Consider the following 17884-nt stretch of genomic DNA (forward strand, 5'->3'; position numbering starts at 1 on the left):
TTATGTGCACTTTATTTCAGCATTAATTTCACTGTTCCTGAAGGCTCCTTGGTGGCTGTTGTTGGTCAGGTTGGCTGTGGAAAGTCTTCACTGCTGTCTGCATTACTGGGGGAGATGGACAAGAAGGAAGGCTACGTGGTTGTCAAGGTGTGATATGTCTGAAGAATCCTTCAGCTATTTGTGGGTGTTGCCAGAGGGATTCTATCTAGATTTCTGAGAGGTGTGAAGGGGGAAAGAGACAGCCTTTCAAATGAATGCACTTTTTAGCCTGATTTCCTGGCACATACAAGCCATGTATGTGCCTTAGCCTGCACTTTGTATAATTGCCTGTTAAGCCTGGACTCAACAACATCCAAATCTGTTGGTTTCAGATTTAGACAAATAGAATGATGAAGGTTTCTAAGATAAGTATTCTGGTGAGTCTTGTTGCCAACTGGGTATGAGTTGAGGAAACCCTATTTTACTCCAGCCTGAGGAACAGCAGCATTGGGTCATACCTTCTTAGACATCAGAGAATTACAAGGAGAGAGGATGCACCCAGACACCCAAACATGGGAAAAGCTGCTGTTGCAGTTTGCACTTTCCTAGACGTCAGAGTTGCACAGAGCTCACAGAGGAAAATGACCTGGAAGTAGATAAATAAATAAGTGAAAAGTCCTTGCTTTGTATTTTGCTGCTGCTGTAATGTTTTGCTCTTAAAATAATTTCCTTTCCATACGAGTATATTGCAAACTGTAGGTTTGGTAACCTCCAAAATTGCTGGGGAAAAACAAGGTAGGTGAGATTTGAATCACTAACTATAGTGGAGAAAGAGAAGGCAGAAATGATCCTCAAAGCAAAATACTTTGCATTATCTCAGTCTCTTTCTTTGAAGTGACTTTTATATGAAAACAACTTCCTGTGCTTTCTGCAGAAATCTCTTGGCAGGGTGCATTTGTTAAACACTTGCATTCCAGATTAAATTGTTTTATGAAGAATGTAATTTATAACTATATGAAAGAACTAATGACTTTTGACATTCAGTAATTTGTACAAACATTCTCTAAACAAATGTTTCCTCCAGGTTTATGTTAATCCTATTTTGTTTGAAGTCCTTTATTTTCTACCAATGCACTTTGTTACTTTCACTTACAGAGAGGATTATAAAACTAACATTTTGGAGGAGGTGGTAGCCCAAGAACTACTTTGTACAGTTTTGAAATGACCGTAGGCAATTTGGGAGGTGATTAGCACTGCCTGCCTCACAAAGCCCTGCTGTGCTTTGACTCTGTGTGCAGACTCTTAGTCTAAAGTACTAAATAAGGAACTTTATTTTTCTTGCAGGGCTCTGTAGCCTATGTTCCTCAGCAAGCCTGGGTCCAAAATGCAACTCTGGAAGATAACATTATCTTTGGAAGGGAGATGAATGAGAGCCGGTACAAGCGTGTGATTGAGGTCTGTGCTCTGCTGCCTGATATAGAGATTCTTCCTTCAGGAGACAAAACAGAAATAGGAGAAAAGGTATTTGAATACCCACACTACCGTAACAGTGCTACTGCTTGTAGTTAAGGCTGTGGGACTTTCATTCTGCTTTATCTCTAAATCGTATTGAATTTAAAACATTCAGAGTAGAAATCCTCTGGAATAAGAGGCAGATTGGTACAGTGTATTTTCCTCATCTTTAAGCCTCAAATGGGAGGAAACCAGTCCTCAATTACAAATGCAAAAGCATCTTGCAATGACAGTTTTTAGTCGTCTCTAAGTTGCCATGGTCATAGAGCAGAAAAATGTATGAAAACAGCAGAAGAATCTTCTGAACACTTCAGCTTCCTTAAGAACAAGCAATCATTCCTTCCAACACCAACCCCTCCCAAAAAATCCAAAACACAAACCACAAAAACAACCACCACCCCAAAACTGGCCCTTGGTTGCAAAAGTGTGTGTGGTGTGGGATTTGGAAAGTTGTAGTGCTGTGCTATGGAAGCAGGACCGGGTGTCCCCTTCCCGTGAACATGACAGAGCATGTGTATGTGGCTGCTGGACATTCTGCTCAGCTGGGGCTCTCCTGAAGACTGGGATATGTACTTTGCCTGCTGACTGGTTAGAGGTGGATATAGCTCTCAGCTATATAAATAACTGACAGCCCCACATTCACCAAAGGGGGCAGCTTTATCTTCCTTATTGGTCAGCAGGCCGGCCAGGTTGCAGAGTGTGGACAGAGTTTGTTCATTAAATCATAGGCAGCACTGCAGAAATACAGCTGAGAAGAAAGGTAGCTCCTCAATGTACAAAGATAGGTAGGTTGGTCAGGGTTAATAGCTTTACAAGACTAGCAACACTTTTTTGGCTAACCCTTCCCTGACAGTGGCAACATAATATATGTGCTTCCTTCCAGGAGGATTTTGACGGATTGCTTGTGCTGTTGTGGTAGGGAAATTATTTGTGGAGATCTGTTTCATACAGTGCTGAAATTCTTCTGATTTGAATAAACCACCTATGACTTGTGTCTTTCATAAGCTGTAGCAAGACATCTCTTTTCAGCTCTAAATAAAGGATCCTATTTTCTTGTTTCCCCAGGGTGTGAATTTGTCTGGAGGACAGAAACAGCGAGTCAGTCTTGCTCGGGCAGTTTACTGTAATGCAGATGTCTATTTACTTGATGATCCTTTATCAGCTGTTGATGCTCATGTTGGGAAACATATTTTTGAAAAAGTTATTGGACCGAAAGGAATCCTGAAAAATAAAGTATGTCATAATGAATACTGGTCTCTAGAGAATGCTTTTTCTTTTTCTTGGCTGAGTTTGTTAAGTTGCATATTCAGGCTTTTGTTTTTAACATCTGAAAAATGAAAGGATGCTTCTATGATTTTTAGAGAACTTCTATAAAACACTGAGATTTTTATAATGAAAGGTGCTCTGGTTTCTGTAATTCAAAATTATTCAATGGAATAATTTTTTCTTAAAAATGCCACATACCTATCCCTTGTTATTACTGTATTTATAAACGTAATTCAAGCAGTAAGAGCAGTAGTTCAACCATGGTATTTACTAATTTGAGATGTTTGAAAATCTTTTTTTTTCTTTTGCTATTTAGACTCGGCTTTTGGTAACCCATGCAATCAACTATCTGCCTCAAATGGATACAATTCTGGTAATGACTGATGGAGAAATCTCTGAGATGGGCTCCTATCAGGAGCTGCTGGAGCAAGATGGGGCTTTTGCTGAGTTTCTTCGTACATATGCTAATGCTGAACAAAGCATGGAGAACAGTGGTAAGCTTATCTTGGGATAAGTTGATGTCTGTCATGTTAGAGGAAAAATAGTAGTAGTGGAAGGGAAGTTAAATTACCTTGTGATTACCTATAGGTAGAGGTGCTTATGTCTTTAAGGGCATTCAAGGTTGTGAGATTAAGCACGCATTCTTTCTTAAAATTTAGCAAATTGTATAACAGATCTGTAATAAAATCCCTCTTAGTGAAAAAAAACAGATGTTTGTGAGACTGCATAAAGGCCAGCTGGGATTTATACACCCTTCCTGTCTCCATTAGGATGTGTCTTCTTTATGCACATTATTCCTTTGGGGACAGGGAGGAGGAAGCAACAACTCAATTTTTTAGCTGATGTCCTTGACTCCTGCTTCTGCTTCACAAAACAGCTGCACTGATAGAGGAATATACTTCAGATTTCTTTTTTTTAATCTGCAGACAGTTGCAGTATTGGATTTTAATAAGGGAACTCAGGCTTTTGCCTCCAACCTGTTTTCTTCAGTGGCTCACCTATGGTGATTTTCCTGTGGAAAATAGATTTTGAAGTCCTTTACACTAAACTAAGTTACTTTATTTTTCCATTTAAATACTGAATGTTCTTTTGGAGAATGAGCCAGTGCTTTGTCTTTTGCCGTGCTTCTCTGCAGTTGTCTCATAAAGGGCACTTTTAACTTCATTATGACTGGTGATCTGAGAGGATTTTGCTGTATCACAGGGTTAACCTATTTGCAGCAAGGTTGTTTATCAGTTTTGGTAGAGTGATCTTCTGCCAGTGGTAAAAAGTGAAAAATAGGAGCATTATTTGTCTGATTCACGGGGATAATACTAATATTTATCAAATATGTAAAAGGTCACTATTATTCAGAATCACAGGATCTTGGAGTCAGTCTGAGATAGCTGGAGGGTATCTGCACACTCACTTTAAAAGGGAGGCTCCCTTGTGCCTGAAGCTATGTGTTGGCTGCCTGAAAACACTGGATTGGGGCTTTCTGGCTGGAATATGTCTGCTCCTGCAGGGGTGGGAGAGCCTCTCCTCCTACCCAGTCTCTGAGGTTTGGCTGTGATTCTGCTCTCCGTTGCCTCCCAGCCTTTCTCTCCCGTTGGGATTCCTGAGGGTTACCTCTTTCTGTGTGCTGTACTGCTGCCTTTCCCATCCTCAGCTTCATGGGGTTTCTTTTGTGTGTGGGAACACTATGCACGAGGCTTGGGATTAAAAATAGGTCCATTTCAGCAAATTTGATTCTGCCCTGGGCATTTATGGTTTTGTGGTTTAGGTTATTCTTGAATGCGTTGTTGTAAAGATTGAAAATGGTTGAGTGTGTTCTGGAGAAGTTAATTATGTGTGCTTTTAGAGTCAGATCCTTCATTAGAAGGAACGATGCAACCTCTGGAAACAGGTAACTGCTCTTTTGCCATGTGGCTTTATATCAGTGCTTACGCTGGAGTAATATGAGTAGCTGCAGTTTATTTACAAGAGATTGAGTCATTATTAGAAGAATTTTATCTGCACAATAGAAGTTATATGCATGGTTTGCATGGTTTGTGTGAGCTACAGCAGTTGGTGTGGCAGCTTGTAGGTAACTCAAGCAGCAGTTCTTTATCTCAAACGCTTCCATGAGGAAGCTTTAAATAAACTTTAAAAGTACACCCTGGACCCGGGAGTGTAGTGAGTGTACCCAGGGAGGCATCATTCAGGATTGAGTCCTGAGGGTCCCTTTTGTTCTCATATGTGTATTCAGTACTTCACAGCTGTTCCCTTATATGAATTCTGGACACATTTTTCAACAGAGCCCTCATTAGTGGGCTTATACCCCAAGTGCATATGCCAGATTTACTATGGCAGTCTTGAGCATTTTTTGTTCTCAAGAGCTAAATGCAGTATAGGCAAGAAATCTTTGTAGCCTACAACATAAAATCAAATGTAAGAGCTGTTAGGGGAGGGAGGTTTATTTGTGGTTTTGTTTTCTTCATGTGGGTTTGGAATTTCAGTGATGTTCTAAAGCAGTATGATGCTGGAATGCTTGCTGGTTTTCATATGGGAACTTTTCAAAACAAATGCTGTCAAGTGCTTAAAATAACCAGTCCCATCTTGGTTTGCTCATATAAGAAAAAACTAAATAATTGAACTTTTCACTTTTTCACACCTTCTGCTGTTTTTATGCTTAAGATCATGCTGAACAATTTAGCTTTGGGTTTTTAGGGTAATGAACAAATGTTCAGTTTGCAGACAGGAGGGAACAGCTCTGTGTTCAAGCAGTCCACACGTACTATTTTATGGATATATTTTGCTTTACTGTAAGAACATGAAAATTTCAGACTATAGATCTCCACAATTCTTCCTAAATATCTTTTGAATAGATGCAGTTGGGTGTCTTTGTTCGCATAAACAGTATAAAATGCAAAATTCTGTGTTACAAATTCCAAATTAACTTTCATACATGAAAATAAAGTTCTGTTTACTTGACAGGTAATTTTTTAGGAGTCAGTTGTTTGGTTTTTATAAGGAAAATTATGACATAACCTGAACTGAGAAGTTTTACTTGTGGCACTGTATAACACTGATTTAAATGGCTCAAAAAGGTTAATCTTTCAAGCTGACAGGTTTTCTGAAGTTTTTTTGGCAATTGTTTTGTGTGTGCTGCATCTTGGTACAAGGGGGATGTTGTGGGATAACAATTCATGGAAAGATCTCTTGCTTAAATTAATCTGATTCCTATAGTTGCCTAAAACACCAGGCTTTTGCACATTTCTTCCTGCTTAACCTTGCACATGCCTGCTGTTCTTACAGCTTTGCTCCATCATTTACTAGAATGTCTTCTCATTGCAGTTTAAATTGAATATAATTTATAATTAACTGTGTAAAAGATGTGCTTTGTAAAGGAGTGGCTGGAGTGTTGGGTTTTTTTCCATAGAGTGAGTCACATGTGACTTGGTATTGCATGCTTTAACATAAAGTATGTCCTCATAATTATATTACATTATTATTACTGACCTACATTTAGTAGAAAAAAAAAATGTTCCCTGTCTTGGCAATGAATCCTGTTGGGGGTGGAACTAAACTTATTCATTCACCTGGTCAATTTTCTGCTAGTATCTGTAAATACCTGTGTTCCCTGCTTTGTTTGCACATCAGGACTGCATCAGTCGTTTGGGCTGGAAATGAAACCCCTGTGTCTCTTTGCTGTACCATTTTCATGTTTACTTTTTCATCCCCTCAGATACAAATAGTCCATCTACAAAAGAAGGAAAGCCTGTAGAAAATGGAGTCCTTGTGAATGAAGCCCCTGGAAAGTTAATGCATAGGTGTGTATTCTCCTTTTTATTTTTCTTTTTCCCTTCTCCCCCTTTTTTTCAATGCTGTTACTCAGATGTGGATAAAGAGTAATTTATGTTTATGGTATTTGTTAGAGGAAAATATATCATGCTGGATCCAGCAGCCTGAGAAAGAAACTTGTGTTGCAAAATATACCGTGGGTTTGGCTTGCATAAAAGGGAGAGTATTTTATTGGCTAGTCCAGCTTTGTACATGTTCCCAAAGCTTCTGCATTTGACTGCTGTCAGATGGGATGAAGTGCTAAGTGGACCTTTAGTCTGACCTAATACAGCTGCTGCTATGCTTGCAATTCCTCTGATTATACCTTTCCAAAATCATGTCATAGGCTTTGCCTTATTCTTACGGTGCTCTGGAGACAGTGTATTTCTGGAAGTTAATGAGTGCCTGGGAGTAAAATTGCCAGTTTTGATGTGAGTGGGGGAACATTTTATTGCACTCCAGCAGCTGCAATGTATATGATGACAGGGTTTGTAAAGCCTTGGTGGTGTTGGTCACAAAGCATTTTTCTTTCTGGAGTTTGATTGTGCAACCAACACTTCCTTATCTGGCTCATAGTGTTACTTGTGTCTGAACACGGGGCACTTGGGGACTGAATGCCATCAGTGAGGGTTAGGAGAGTGCACTTTGAGGGGAGGAGGGAAGTACTCATGGCCCCATGATGGCTGGTGAGGAGATCTCCATGGGAATGTAAACCACTGACTTGGAGCTGTGGACTGTCAAAGCCTACTTATGAAGTAAACACCTGTCCTATGTCAAGCTAAAACTGAAAAATAAAATGTCTGCTAACAGGCAACTCAGTAACTCTTCAACATACAGCAGAGACACTGGGAAGTCCCAGCAGCAGAGCAGCACAGCAGAGCTGCAGAAGCCACTTGCTGAAAAGAATTCCTGGAAACTGATGGAGGCCGACACAGCGAAGACCGGGAGGGTAAGGTCTCCAGTCCCCACTTCCTGGGCCCTCTTTCAGTTTTGGAAAAATCCCTTTTAGAAGAAAATAGCTTCTGAAGGCCACGTAACTGGCGTGAGAAAGGGCTGAGGGAATTCTTGAACTTGCTGCTTGTTGTGTAATACTTCATGGAAGTGTTGCTGTGCCCTCTGCTCCCAAACCTGAGCCCCGTGCTTGCCTGCAGAAAGAATGTCGACACCAAACCTTTTGTGTAAGATGATGGGCCTGACCACATCAAGGTTTAAAAGAAGAAACGAAAACCTTGCAGCTGTTTCTTGGAGAGAGGTTGTGACAAATTAGGTGACCTAATGAAATCTGCCCTTCAGTATAGGGAGCTGGAATCGACTCAGATGAATTTAAGCCAAGTTTCCACTGTAGACACAAGTATCTAATCCCAGGATACCCAGGGCTTTTTAAGAAACCTGAGACTGAGCTTCCTGGGAAAATGGCAGTTACCCCTCCTAGCAATGTTGCTTGAGTGCAAGCTGGTATTGCTTGTTGTTGGTTAAACATAGATCGTAGGATACAAGCCATGTGGAGCAAGGGTTGGTTTAAAGGCTTTATAATCTTGTGGTGTACAGAGAGCCAAAAACTGGAACTCCTCAGTAAAGTTTTTGGCTGTGCTACTGATGCTCTGTGTTACTTCAGGCAGCTCTCTCCCTACTCCTCCCTTCCCTTGGATGACAACGAAAGATGATGTGTGCCTGCCCTGAGGGGATGTTGGATTTGGCGTGTCTCCATCGAGTGCTTTGCAGCATGTGTTCCCAAGCAGTGGCTCTACAGAGTGCAGCTCTGTGTTTTCATGGCCTGATGCAGGGATACTGACTTTAAATAGGCATTAGAGAAGGGGAAGTTGCTGCGTTTGAAACTTCATCTGCAAAATGAGTATTTCTTTTTTTCCCTTCTGTCTTCAGGTAAAGGCATCGGTGTACTGGGACTACATGAAAGCAATTGGACTCTTTATGTCTTTCTTGAGCATTTTCCTCTTCCTGTGTAATCATATAGCCTCCTTGGCTTCCAACTACTGGCTAAGTTTATGGACAGATGATCCTGTTATCAATGGGACACAGCAGTACACAGATGTCAGACTGGGAGTATATGGAGCACTGGGAATTTCTCAAGGTTTGTTTGGTCTTACCTACTTTAACATTTGCTGATTCAGAGCAAAGCGTTCAAATATGACACAAATTTTTGTAATGGAGAAACAACTTCTTCTAGGACAGGAATGTGATGTTTTCACTGATTTTTTTCTTTTTTCTTTTTATTTTTAAACTGCTTGACATATTTGCTAGGTCTTCCTGTAGTGAACCCTAGTTCCCTGGCTGATTAGTTGTACTAGAGACATGCTAATGGTAAATGATGACAAAATTAGGAAATGTTTTGTGTGAGAGGTGGCAGCAGTTAAAAGTAAGTCTTCTTTTCTAGGTATTGCTGTGTTTGGCTACTCAATGGTCGTGTCAATAGGGGGAATATTTGCATCACGACACCTACACCATAACCTGCTGCACAATGTCCTCAGGTCTCCAATGAGTTTCTTTGAACGTACACCAAGTGGAAATCTAGTGAACCGTTTTTCTAAGGAGATAGATACCATTGACTCCACCATTCCACCAATCATCAAAATGTTCATGGGCTCAATGTTTAATGTGATTGGGGCTTGTATCATCATTCTGCTGGCCACACCTATAGCTGCTGTCATTATTCCACCTCTGGGACTTGCCTACTTGTTTGTGCAGGTAAGGGGTGTTACCTGGGGGAACTAAGACCAGCAGTCACTCGTTATTTAAGAGAGTTCTTACTCTGCTCTAAGATGGACTGTAATATGCTGGGTTTGAGTCACTGTGGTGATGTGTGTGTTTTATACTGTTGAACTAAACTTGCTGAGAAGAGAAAGAGCAGAAAATGGCTATTGCATGAGGTGGTTTGACTGGTGGTTGTTTAAAGACAGCACTGTGTATGTAATGGTGTTTTTGGGCCTAAAAGTGTTAGAGAAGGTGTGTATTTCCACATGTAAGTTGAATCTCTGTAAGTAACAGCCCAGATGGCAGGGTACTGTCTTATGATTCCCCTTGTCTTTTCAGACGCAGTCTGATGTAACCGTAATTCTCATACTCTGAATTGCAGAGATTTTATGTGGCCACGTCTCGGCAGCTCAAACGCCTCGAGTCTGTCAGTCGTTCTCCCGTGTATTCTCACTTCAATGAGACCCTGCTGGGAGTCAGTATCATTCGAGCCTTTGAGGAGCAGAAACGTTTCATAAAGCAGAACGACATGAAAGTGGATGAAAATCAGAAAGCTTATTATCCAAGCATTGTTGCAAACAGGTAACAGTGGGGCTGAATATTGAAGGGTGGTTATCTGGGAAGGACATGGTTCTGCTGGCTGTGCTCCTGAGCAATCACAGCTCTTGGCATTCTTGTCCAGGGTAGGGAAGCCTGTGGGGGTATATTGGTTTCACAGGTGTTTTGCTTAAACTTCTGTGATAAAGTGGAGATTACTAATTCTGAATCTCTCTTCTTTCTGAGAGTTTCTGCCTTACTTCTGGCTTATATTCTTTTAAAAGTTTTGATTAATTGATCCCAATGTTAGTTTGGAAATCAGTTGTGGTTGAGACTGGAATTCACGCACCTGAAAGATTTATTAATTTTGGATGCAGCTAGGTTCAGATGCTGCTGGAAGCAGAACCTCAGATATCTGGCAGTTCCTGTGTCACTAGCAGGACACACATGCCATGTTAATGGTCTTCTAAAAAACATGTGTGACAGAACACCGGTTGCACATCCTTAATTTTCTGTGGGTGAACTCCTGGAAAGATGCATTCTGTTTTTCTGCCTGGCAGGTGGCTGGCTGTCCGTCTGGAGTACGTGGGGAACTTTATTGTCCTCTTTGCAGCATTGTTTGCAGTGATTGCACGCAACAAACTCAGCGCAGGACTGGTTGGCCTCTCGGTATCCTACTCACTGCAGGTAGTTTTACCTTTCTTGGAAAAAAAAAAACACCTCTGATTTGTAAGACTGCATCAGAAAGCCAGAACCTTGATATGGCTTTGGATGGAAAATTAATATAAGGAACATAGAAAGAGAATAATAACTACAAATAGTATCTGAGAAGGTGCTGGAAAGTTCCTTCTGTGCCTTCCCTGTGTGAGGGTATGCAGCATCTCAACTCTTCTCCTTTCCAGCAGTGATTAACCAAGATCTTGTCTGTGTTTATGATTCCATGAACTTGCAGTGCTTTGGTTGTTCCATGTCTTTTATTTGTTGCAGGTAACATATTTAGTGTAAACTGCCTCTAGACTTCTTTCCTTCTTGCAGATTACAGCATATTTGAACTGGCTGGTTCGCATGTCATCTGAGGTGGAAACCAACATTGTTGCTGTTGAAAGAGTCAAAGAATATACTGAAATGGAGAAGGAGGTACAATGAGTTGTCTGCCACACCTGTAGAAGTCAATGCCCTGTTCTGAGGTCTCACCTGCTGTCTGGCTGAATGGGTTGGAGGTTGGGCCTGTGATCTGAGCTGAGGGGGGACACAGAGCTCAGTGTTGTCAGTGCTGTCCCCTGCTTGGGACAGGCTGGATCTCAGCAGGCAGTTCCTGTAGATGCTTCTAATGTGTATCCACTGATATTTACACAATGCTATTTAGGAAATGTGCTGTTCTGGCCTAGGACTAAGCAGTGGGGCTGAACAAACATTTTGGTTTCCTAAGTCTCTAACTATTATTTTTTTCATTTGTGTTTCTCTTTTTGCTCTCAGTATGGGGAGTAAAGAGGTTTTAATTTTTTTGTTTTGATTCAGATAACAGAACTACTCATTTAATCTGCAGTTGTTCCCCTTACAGAACAGAGTTCCCTGGGGCCTCTCTTTGCCATGCCTGTCACTTAAACCTGACTTGAGTCACTGTTTTTGCAGCCAAATGTTATGAGGGCCCTTCCTAGAATTGTTGCTTAAGTTCTGGTAGCAGACCAGTGTTTATACATTTAAAAGCCTTTTTATTTGGCACTGGCAGTGAATGCAGTGGGGTGTGTTCTCTCCTTTCCCACCTGTGTTGGAGGCTGAGGCAGCAGCTGTTTACCAGCTTACTAATCATTTAGTACTTATGTCTCAGTTAAACTGCTTCTGGCTGCACGTGTGGCTTCCCCAGTGGTTTCCTTGCCGTGGTGGGGGTGTACAGGCAGGCTGTGTCGATGCCTACTGCCTGCATGATTCTGCCATTTGTAGCAGGAAAGTTTATCCAGCAACTGGGACTTTTGCAGTAGCCAAACCCTTGCCTACACAGACCATTTAATCTGTCTTGAGGCAACTCTTTCCCTGTCTTCTCATCGCCATCACAGTTCCTTTTGCAAATTACGCACTGAGAAGGATTTTTCTTCGCTGCATTCTTTGAGTCCTCTCAGCCCATTTGGTTGAAGCAGGAGCTGATCAGGTGTTCCTGTGGTTCTTTCAGGCTGAGTGGAGTATCGAACAAACCGCCCCAGCGAGTACCTGGCCCGAGGAAGGGAAGATTGAGTTTCGAGGTTATGGTTTACGTTACCGCGAAGACTTGGATTTGGTTCTGAAAAACATAAATGTTACCATAAATGGGGGTGAAAAGGTAATGACTGAGTGTTACAGCTTATAAATCTGCATGCATGAGCCAAAGAAAGGGCTAAACCAATTCTGTAGTGTGTCTGGGGTCCTTAAGAACTAGAAAAGCTGCTGTAGAATCAGCCTTGCTGTAACTTCAGCTGTCATGGGCTCTCAACCTTTGCAAGGTGTGTCCTGTATCATGGATAAAGATACACTTATGTGGGGCTGCCAAGTATCATTTGGCCTGGTTTCACTGGGAGGTGAGGTTTATGCTGTGATCTGTGTGTTTCTCCTACTGGTTCCTCACTTGTGTGCTCACAAATTTCCCACCCCAGTCCCGTGTGGATTCCTGTGGTGTCTGATAATAGTGTGATGTTGCACAGCAGCAGAAAAGGTAGCTGCAAGGCAGATCTACTATCTAGCTTCCTTATTTGTGACAGCCAGCCAGGCATTTGTTTTCTCCTCAGTGCACACTTTCTACCTAGAAATATGGGCAGAATAGTACCTCAAGAGTAGTTAGAATGGGCAGATGGTGAGAGGTATATCATCCAACCAAAGTAGCAATCTTTTATATTTTTAAAAAAGAAAAGAATTGCTCAAGACTTCAATCTAGCCGGGAAGAAAAACATACAGTGTGAAACTGAGTGCTTTTGGTATGATTTTGCTCTAAATTCCAACAAGATAAATGTCAAGTCCACAGTTATAACTATGAAGCATGAACCAAACGAAGGATTATGGAAACCTTGACTTGCTTTACAATTCTAGAAAAACTCAACTTCTGTGATTGGATTGCAAACCTTGAGACATCTTTTTGTTGTTGTTTTTTTCACATCCAGTGATTTTTCTTCCCCTTTGATCATTCTCTGTTATGCTGTTTTGCTGTGTGGATAGCCCAGCAAATATGACAACCTTCTGCAAATGGGTCAGTTTTGGGTAGAAAGGCTTGGAAAGGCTGTAACACTTTCCCAGAATAAGTTGTTCCTGTATTTCTTCCCAACAGATTGGAATAGTTGGAAGAACGGGAGCTGGAAAATCCTCACTCACTTTAGGTTTGTTTCGGATTAATGAAGCAGCTGAAGGAGAAATTATTATTGATGGAATTAATATTGCAAAGATAGGGCTCCATGACCTGCGGTTCAAGATCACCATCATCCCTCAGGTAGGTGCAAAATCCTGCCACTACCAGAACTCCTTATTAGCTTACTTGCAGCTGCATCTGTACATGTTGTTTTCCTTTCATTATCTAAGAAATATTTTTGGAGCACTTGCCATGTTCTGTGTACACTGTCAATTGTCTCTGTTTGTGACCAGGATCCAATATTGTTCTCTGGCTCTCTGCGTATGAATCTTGATCCTTTTGACCAACACTCTGATGAAGACATTTGGAGGTCTTTGGAATTGGCTCACCTGAAAAATTTTGTGTCATCCCTTCCTGATAAACTGAATCATGAGTGTGCTGAGGGTGGTGAGAACCTCAGGTATGTCAAAGAACTGTGACTGTGAAAATTGCCCGAAGACCCAATGAGAACTGAGAGGGGGGTGTGTGTGCCCTCCCATCTGCAACTAGACTTTCCATTTCCAGAAACCTTTCAGCTCACCTGGGACAGGATATAGTCAGACCCAGCAAGAGCTGTGCAGTGTGGGGCTCCCTCCAGTCCCGCAGGAGAATTTGAGGAGGGAGTTGGAGGATTCTTAGTGCATGACCAGGCATTTTAGTAGCAGCAGTTTTTCTAAGAAAGTTGTTTGCTTGCTTTTTGCACCCTAAGAGGGATATATGTGTTCAGTCTGTAGAAACCATTTAAAGTCCAGTCCTCAACAGTGCACTGATTTGCTGAATCAGCCTGGTGCAGTTATGGTGAAACCACTTGTAATGCATTCTCTTACTACGTTGCCAGGACTTGATTTGAGGGGTGTTGCAGTTTCAGACACTGTTAGATATTCTGCAGGGAATTAGTAAGACTGACCTTATCTTTAGAACAAGGAATTGCTAGGTTTCAAAATGAACACTGCCGGCTTGTTCTGACTTTTTTCCCCACCCTCCCATCCCATCTGTGTAGTGTGGGACAGCGCCAGCTGGTGTGCCTGGCACGAGCTCTGCTCAGGAAGTCCAAAATCCTGGTTCTGGATGAAGCCACAGCTGCTGTTGATCTTGAAACAGATAAGCTTATACAGTCGACGATAAAGTCTCAATTTGAAGAATGTACTGTATTAACTATAGCACATCGTCTGAACACGATCATGGACTACACGAGGTAAAGCTATACCGGTTTTATCTTGATGAAGGTGTGACCTGCATTGTGCTCTATGGGAATCCTTGTGGTCATTTTTAGCCACCTCTCCACAAGGATGCTGCAGTCCCTGTTTTGATGGGTGGGGTGTGTGTTTTGGCTCACGGTGCCTGTGCTTGGCCTGTGGGGCTCTTCTCATCCCTCTGTGGCATTGCTGTTGTGCTGTTCCTGCCTAGAAAACCTGGAAAGGGGAGGGAGGCAAGGACAGGAGTCTGTTCCTGGGTCTTGTCCTAATTTAGGCACAGACAGCATAAGGAGTCAAAGGGGCAGATCTTGCCCTCTGAAGTTTATTTGACATTTCACTATCCATCACTTTTGGTTATAGTTCAAACAGCCTCCCCCATGGTCAGCTGCCTTGCTAAGGTGTGGTTGAAGGCTGAGCAGACAGACCATCTGCAGTGAGGTCAGGAAGGACAGTGAGAACCTCAGTCTGTTCATACAGTCAGGACTGTCTTCCCTTGCACAGAATGGATACCAACAGTCAGTTTCTGTCTCTCTGTAGGATACCCTACACAGTTTCTGTGTCTGTGTTCACTGGCTTTGTGGATCTTCTTCTGACCATTTTTTCTTCTTTCCCCCCCTGCCCTTGCTTGTTTTACAGAGTTTTAGTCCTGGAGAGAGGAGAAGTGGTGGAGTGTGGAAGCCCAGAGCAGCTCCTTCGGGAAAGAGGCATTTTCTACAGCATGGCCAAAGATTCAGGCTTGGTGTAGCACTTGAACTTGTTTAGTTCCTGTGGGGAAGAGGGAGGTGATACATTTGGCGAACTGTAACTTCCCCTGAGCTGGAGTGAACCATACAGCTCAGCTTGAGACATAGTGAAGTTGGCCAGAGCATGGCAATGGAAGTAACATAAAAATGCAATTTTTTTCTTTTTTTATTTCTCCTTAGTATTGATTTTAGCCAACTTTAGGAGAAGCACATCCACTGTGCAAAACACTGCAGAGACTTCTAATTTTTGCCTGAAACCTGTCATTATATGCTAAAATATAAGGTGGAGTGATTCATCAGAGAAGTTCAGAAAAGCTTTTACTTCTCATCTGCTCTTATGTTCTGAAGTTCCCTCCCTCTTTTTTTTTTTTTGGTTTAAAACATTTTTGCAAATGCTAATTATTTACTTGTTTGCGGATTCCTCATTTGATGAGCCATCTATTGTGGGATGCACCTGGAACATTTTGTGGCATATAGTACTATAGTCCAAAGATTTTTTTTTTCCTTGTGAAATAACGTGTGCCAGACGTTCTCATTATGGCATTTACTGTACATGGTTAATGCTTTATGCATTGTCCTAAAGGTTTCATGTGTTTACAGCGTATAGCAGCAAGTTCTCTATAATGTCGGTAGTGCTGAAGTCAAAAAGCACAGTCAACTTGATAGCAGTATTTAAGCATGTCTGGAATGACAATCACTCCAAAACCAAATTGGTGCAGCAGCTGGTGCATTGCAGTGTGCAGTATCTTACACCCAGTTCACTCAGGAATTCTGACTTGGGTGCCCAATCCTGGTGACACCTGTGGGGACGAGGCTGAGAAGTGAGGATTTGTCTGGGCAGGGGTTGCAGGCTCGGTGTGACATTGATTGTAAAACCCTTGGCTTTGGCAGTTCTGTGCTTTAATTCTGCCACATCAAGGACCATTAGCCTTATATCAAAGAAACATGCCCTTCATGCTGCTGCTGTTGACTCTTAAATTTTGTGGGAAAATGTTCTGTTACAGTTGTTTAAAAAAATTACTGTTTTTAAAGTTGTGTGTCAGAGGGGTCTAACAATTCAATTAGCAATGGAGTCTGGTTTTCAAGATCCAGGTTGTATTTTCATTTTTCTGTGGTAAGAGAAAATTTACTTTTCTAATGTTCTGATTAGTCTTATTTTAAAGGAAAATGCTGGAAGAAGGCAAACTAAGTCAGATGGACACAAATACTCAGCACTGAGAATGTGGACTTCTGTGATTGATATTGCTGACCTTAATACTAGACAATTGTTGTCCTTAGAGTAAAGCTATTTATTTTTTTGTAAATTATGACTCTCTGAAATTGAATAGACTGAAATTTTCTTTGGTATTTTTTTGTAATGACTATACAAATATTTGCAAAGAACTTGCAGTAAAAACATTGTTTGAAAGAAAACATGATTTGTCATTTCTTGGTTTGTATTTGACAAAGGGTTAGCTTTGTCAGTTCAGGTTTTTGCCTTGAAAATAGAAATTATTGGTCCTGCTTAGACTAATCAGACTGCTTGGCCTGATGTCTGGGTGTTGTTAGGATGGTGGGTAAGAAGCCATGAGCGCAGATACCTGTGTGCTGTGGCAGACTGGATCATTTTATGGTTTGCTGAGCAGACCAGGTAATAGTGATGGATCAGCAGAGCAGGAGTCAGTGGTGCTTTGGACCTTTGTCACACCCTTGGTGTCCATGGCCTGTGAATGCCACATGTCCTGGGCAGCTTGGTGTTAATTTGCTGTGTGGAAGTGGAATAAGCAGGGGTTGATTTGGGAGTTTGGGGAGGAGCAGTGGGTTTTAGTTTTCAAGTCACTAATCTCTTCTGCAGGGCTGTGATGGACAGAAGGGTGGAATGATTGGAGCAAGTGTCTTGTAAGGAACAGAGTTCAGAGAGATGGGTCTGTCGGGTGAGGTGTGTAGCTGGTGGTGTTGTACTCTCCTTGCAGAGGAGACCCAGAGGAGGAACCATGAATGCCACTGAGACACCTTTCCTGCTTGGGGACAGTCATCCAGGAACACTTTGTGATCCTCCCCTTCCACCCCATCCTAGGAGAGCCCTGTGAAGGAAATGGTGGAGGGCCACTGGCATTGGATGACCAGACAGCAGAGCTCCCTGTGCTCTCTCCTTGCCTGTGCAAACCAGTTATCACCAACTCCTTCCTCATGGCGGAGCTGCAGAGAATGTCCAGTGAGGAAATTCAGACAGATTTCAAATGCCTTTGAACAGCCACGTGGGATTAGTGTACCTTGTTCCTGAGAGCTCTGCTGGTTTGGGATGGAGTTCAAAGGAAGTTGTGTTGCTAGAGTTTACTTTGGTGGAAACTGATTTCAGATTGGAGGAAATAATGCTTTTTGTTGCACACCGATTAGAAGCCTTAACATATTCATGTGACTCCTTTAAAAACCATGGAACTGCACTGAGGGTCATGGTTGTTTGAAATACAGAGCTTGCAGAATTGTGTAACATGTTTGCAGTGGAGTTGTCTGTGTAGAAATGACTTTAACTGAATTTGTGATCTGAAACTGGCTGCTCTGAGAAGTGTCACTGAATGTTCTCTGTCCTATTCATGGGTTGTTTGTGATCATTTGGGGAACTGTATGTCTAAAATACTGTATTTTGCAGTATAACCTTCTAAACAGTGCAGCAAGGGGTCAGCAGATTGCTACTCGTGTGTTTTGTTCTTTTTCAGTGCTATGGTGGTTAATACACATCGCTGTTCTCCCAGTTTTATATATTTATACACTTGCTGGCACAAACTGTTCTGCCCTAGCTCTCAAGTAGAAACTCT

At 41.9% G+C, this 17884-nt stretch overlaps 1 protein-coding gene across 8 annotated transcripts in view; it reads left to right on the forward strand.

The window, feature by feature from the left end:
* Positions 1 to 16502, forward strand: part of ABCC1 (ATP binding cassette subfamily C member 1 (ABCC1 blood group)) — a 47736-nt gene extending 31234 nt beyond the window's left edge. For 3 of the 8 annotated variants that reach the window (XM_064672891.1, XM_064672883.1, XM_064672886.1), the window contains 17 exons: positions 21 to 147; positions 1324 to 1500; positions 2557 to 2724; positions 3074 to 3251; positions 4598 to 4642; positions 6464 to 6548; positions 7369 to 7507; positions 8440 to 8647; positions 8951 to 9261; positions 9650 to 9849; positions 10365 to 10491; positions 10840 to 10941; positions 11972 to 12118; positions 13094 to 13252; positions 13405 to 13571; positions 14151 to 14345; positions 14983 to 16502. In XM_064672891.1, coding sequence (XP_064528961.1) covers positions 21 to 147; positions 1324 to 1500; positions 2557 to 2724; positions 3074 to 3251; positions 4598 to 4642; positions 6464 to 6548; positions 7369 to 7507; positions 8440 to 8647; positions 8951 to 9261; positions 9650 to 9849; positions 10365 to 10491; positions 10840 to 10941; positions 11972 to 12118; positions 13094 to 13252; positions 13405 to 13571; positions 14151 to 14345; positions 14983 to 15091 — 2644 coding nt within the window. In that variant the 3' untranslated portion in view covers positions 15092 to 16502. The remainder of the gene's footprint in view (positions 1 to 20; positions 148 to 1323; positions 1501 to 2556; positions 2725 to 3073; positions 3252 to 4597; positions 4643 to 6463; positions 6549 to 7368; positions 7508 to 8439; positions 8648 to 8950; positions 9262 to 9649; positions 9850 to 10364; positions 10492 to 10839; positions 10942 to 11971; positions 12119 to 13093; positions 13253 to 13404; positions 13572 to 14150; positions 14346 to 14982) is intronic. The other 5 variants (XM_064672885.1, XM_064672888.1, XM_064672887.1 and 2 more) reach the window with 3 other exon arrangements.
* The last annotated feature ends 1382 nt before the right edge of the window (positions 16503 to 17884 follow it).

This window comes from Pseudopipra pipra, chromosome 16 (genome assembly GCF_036250125.1).
Source record: "Pseudopipra pipra isolate bDixPip1 chromosome 16, bDixPip1.hap1, whole genome shotgun sequence".
Classification (NCBI taxonomy): Eukaryota; Metazoa; Chordata; class Aves; order Passeriformes; family Pipridae; genus Pseudopipra; species Pseudopipra pipra.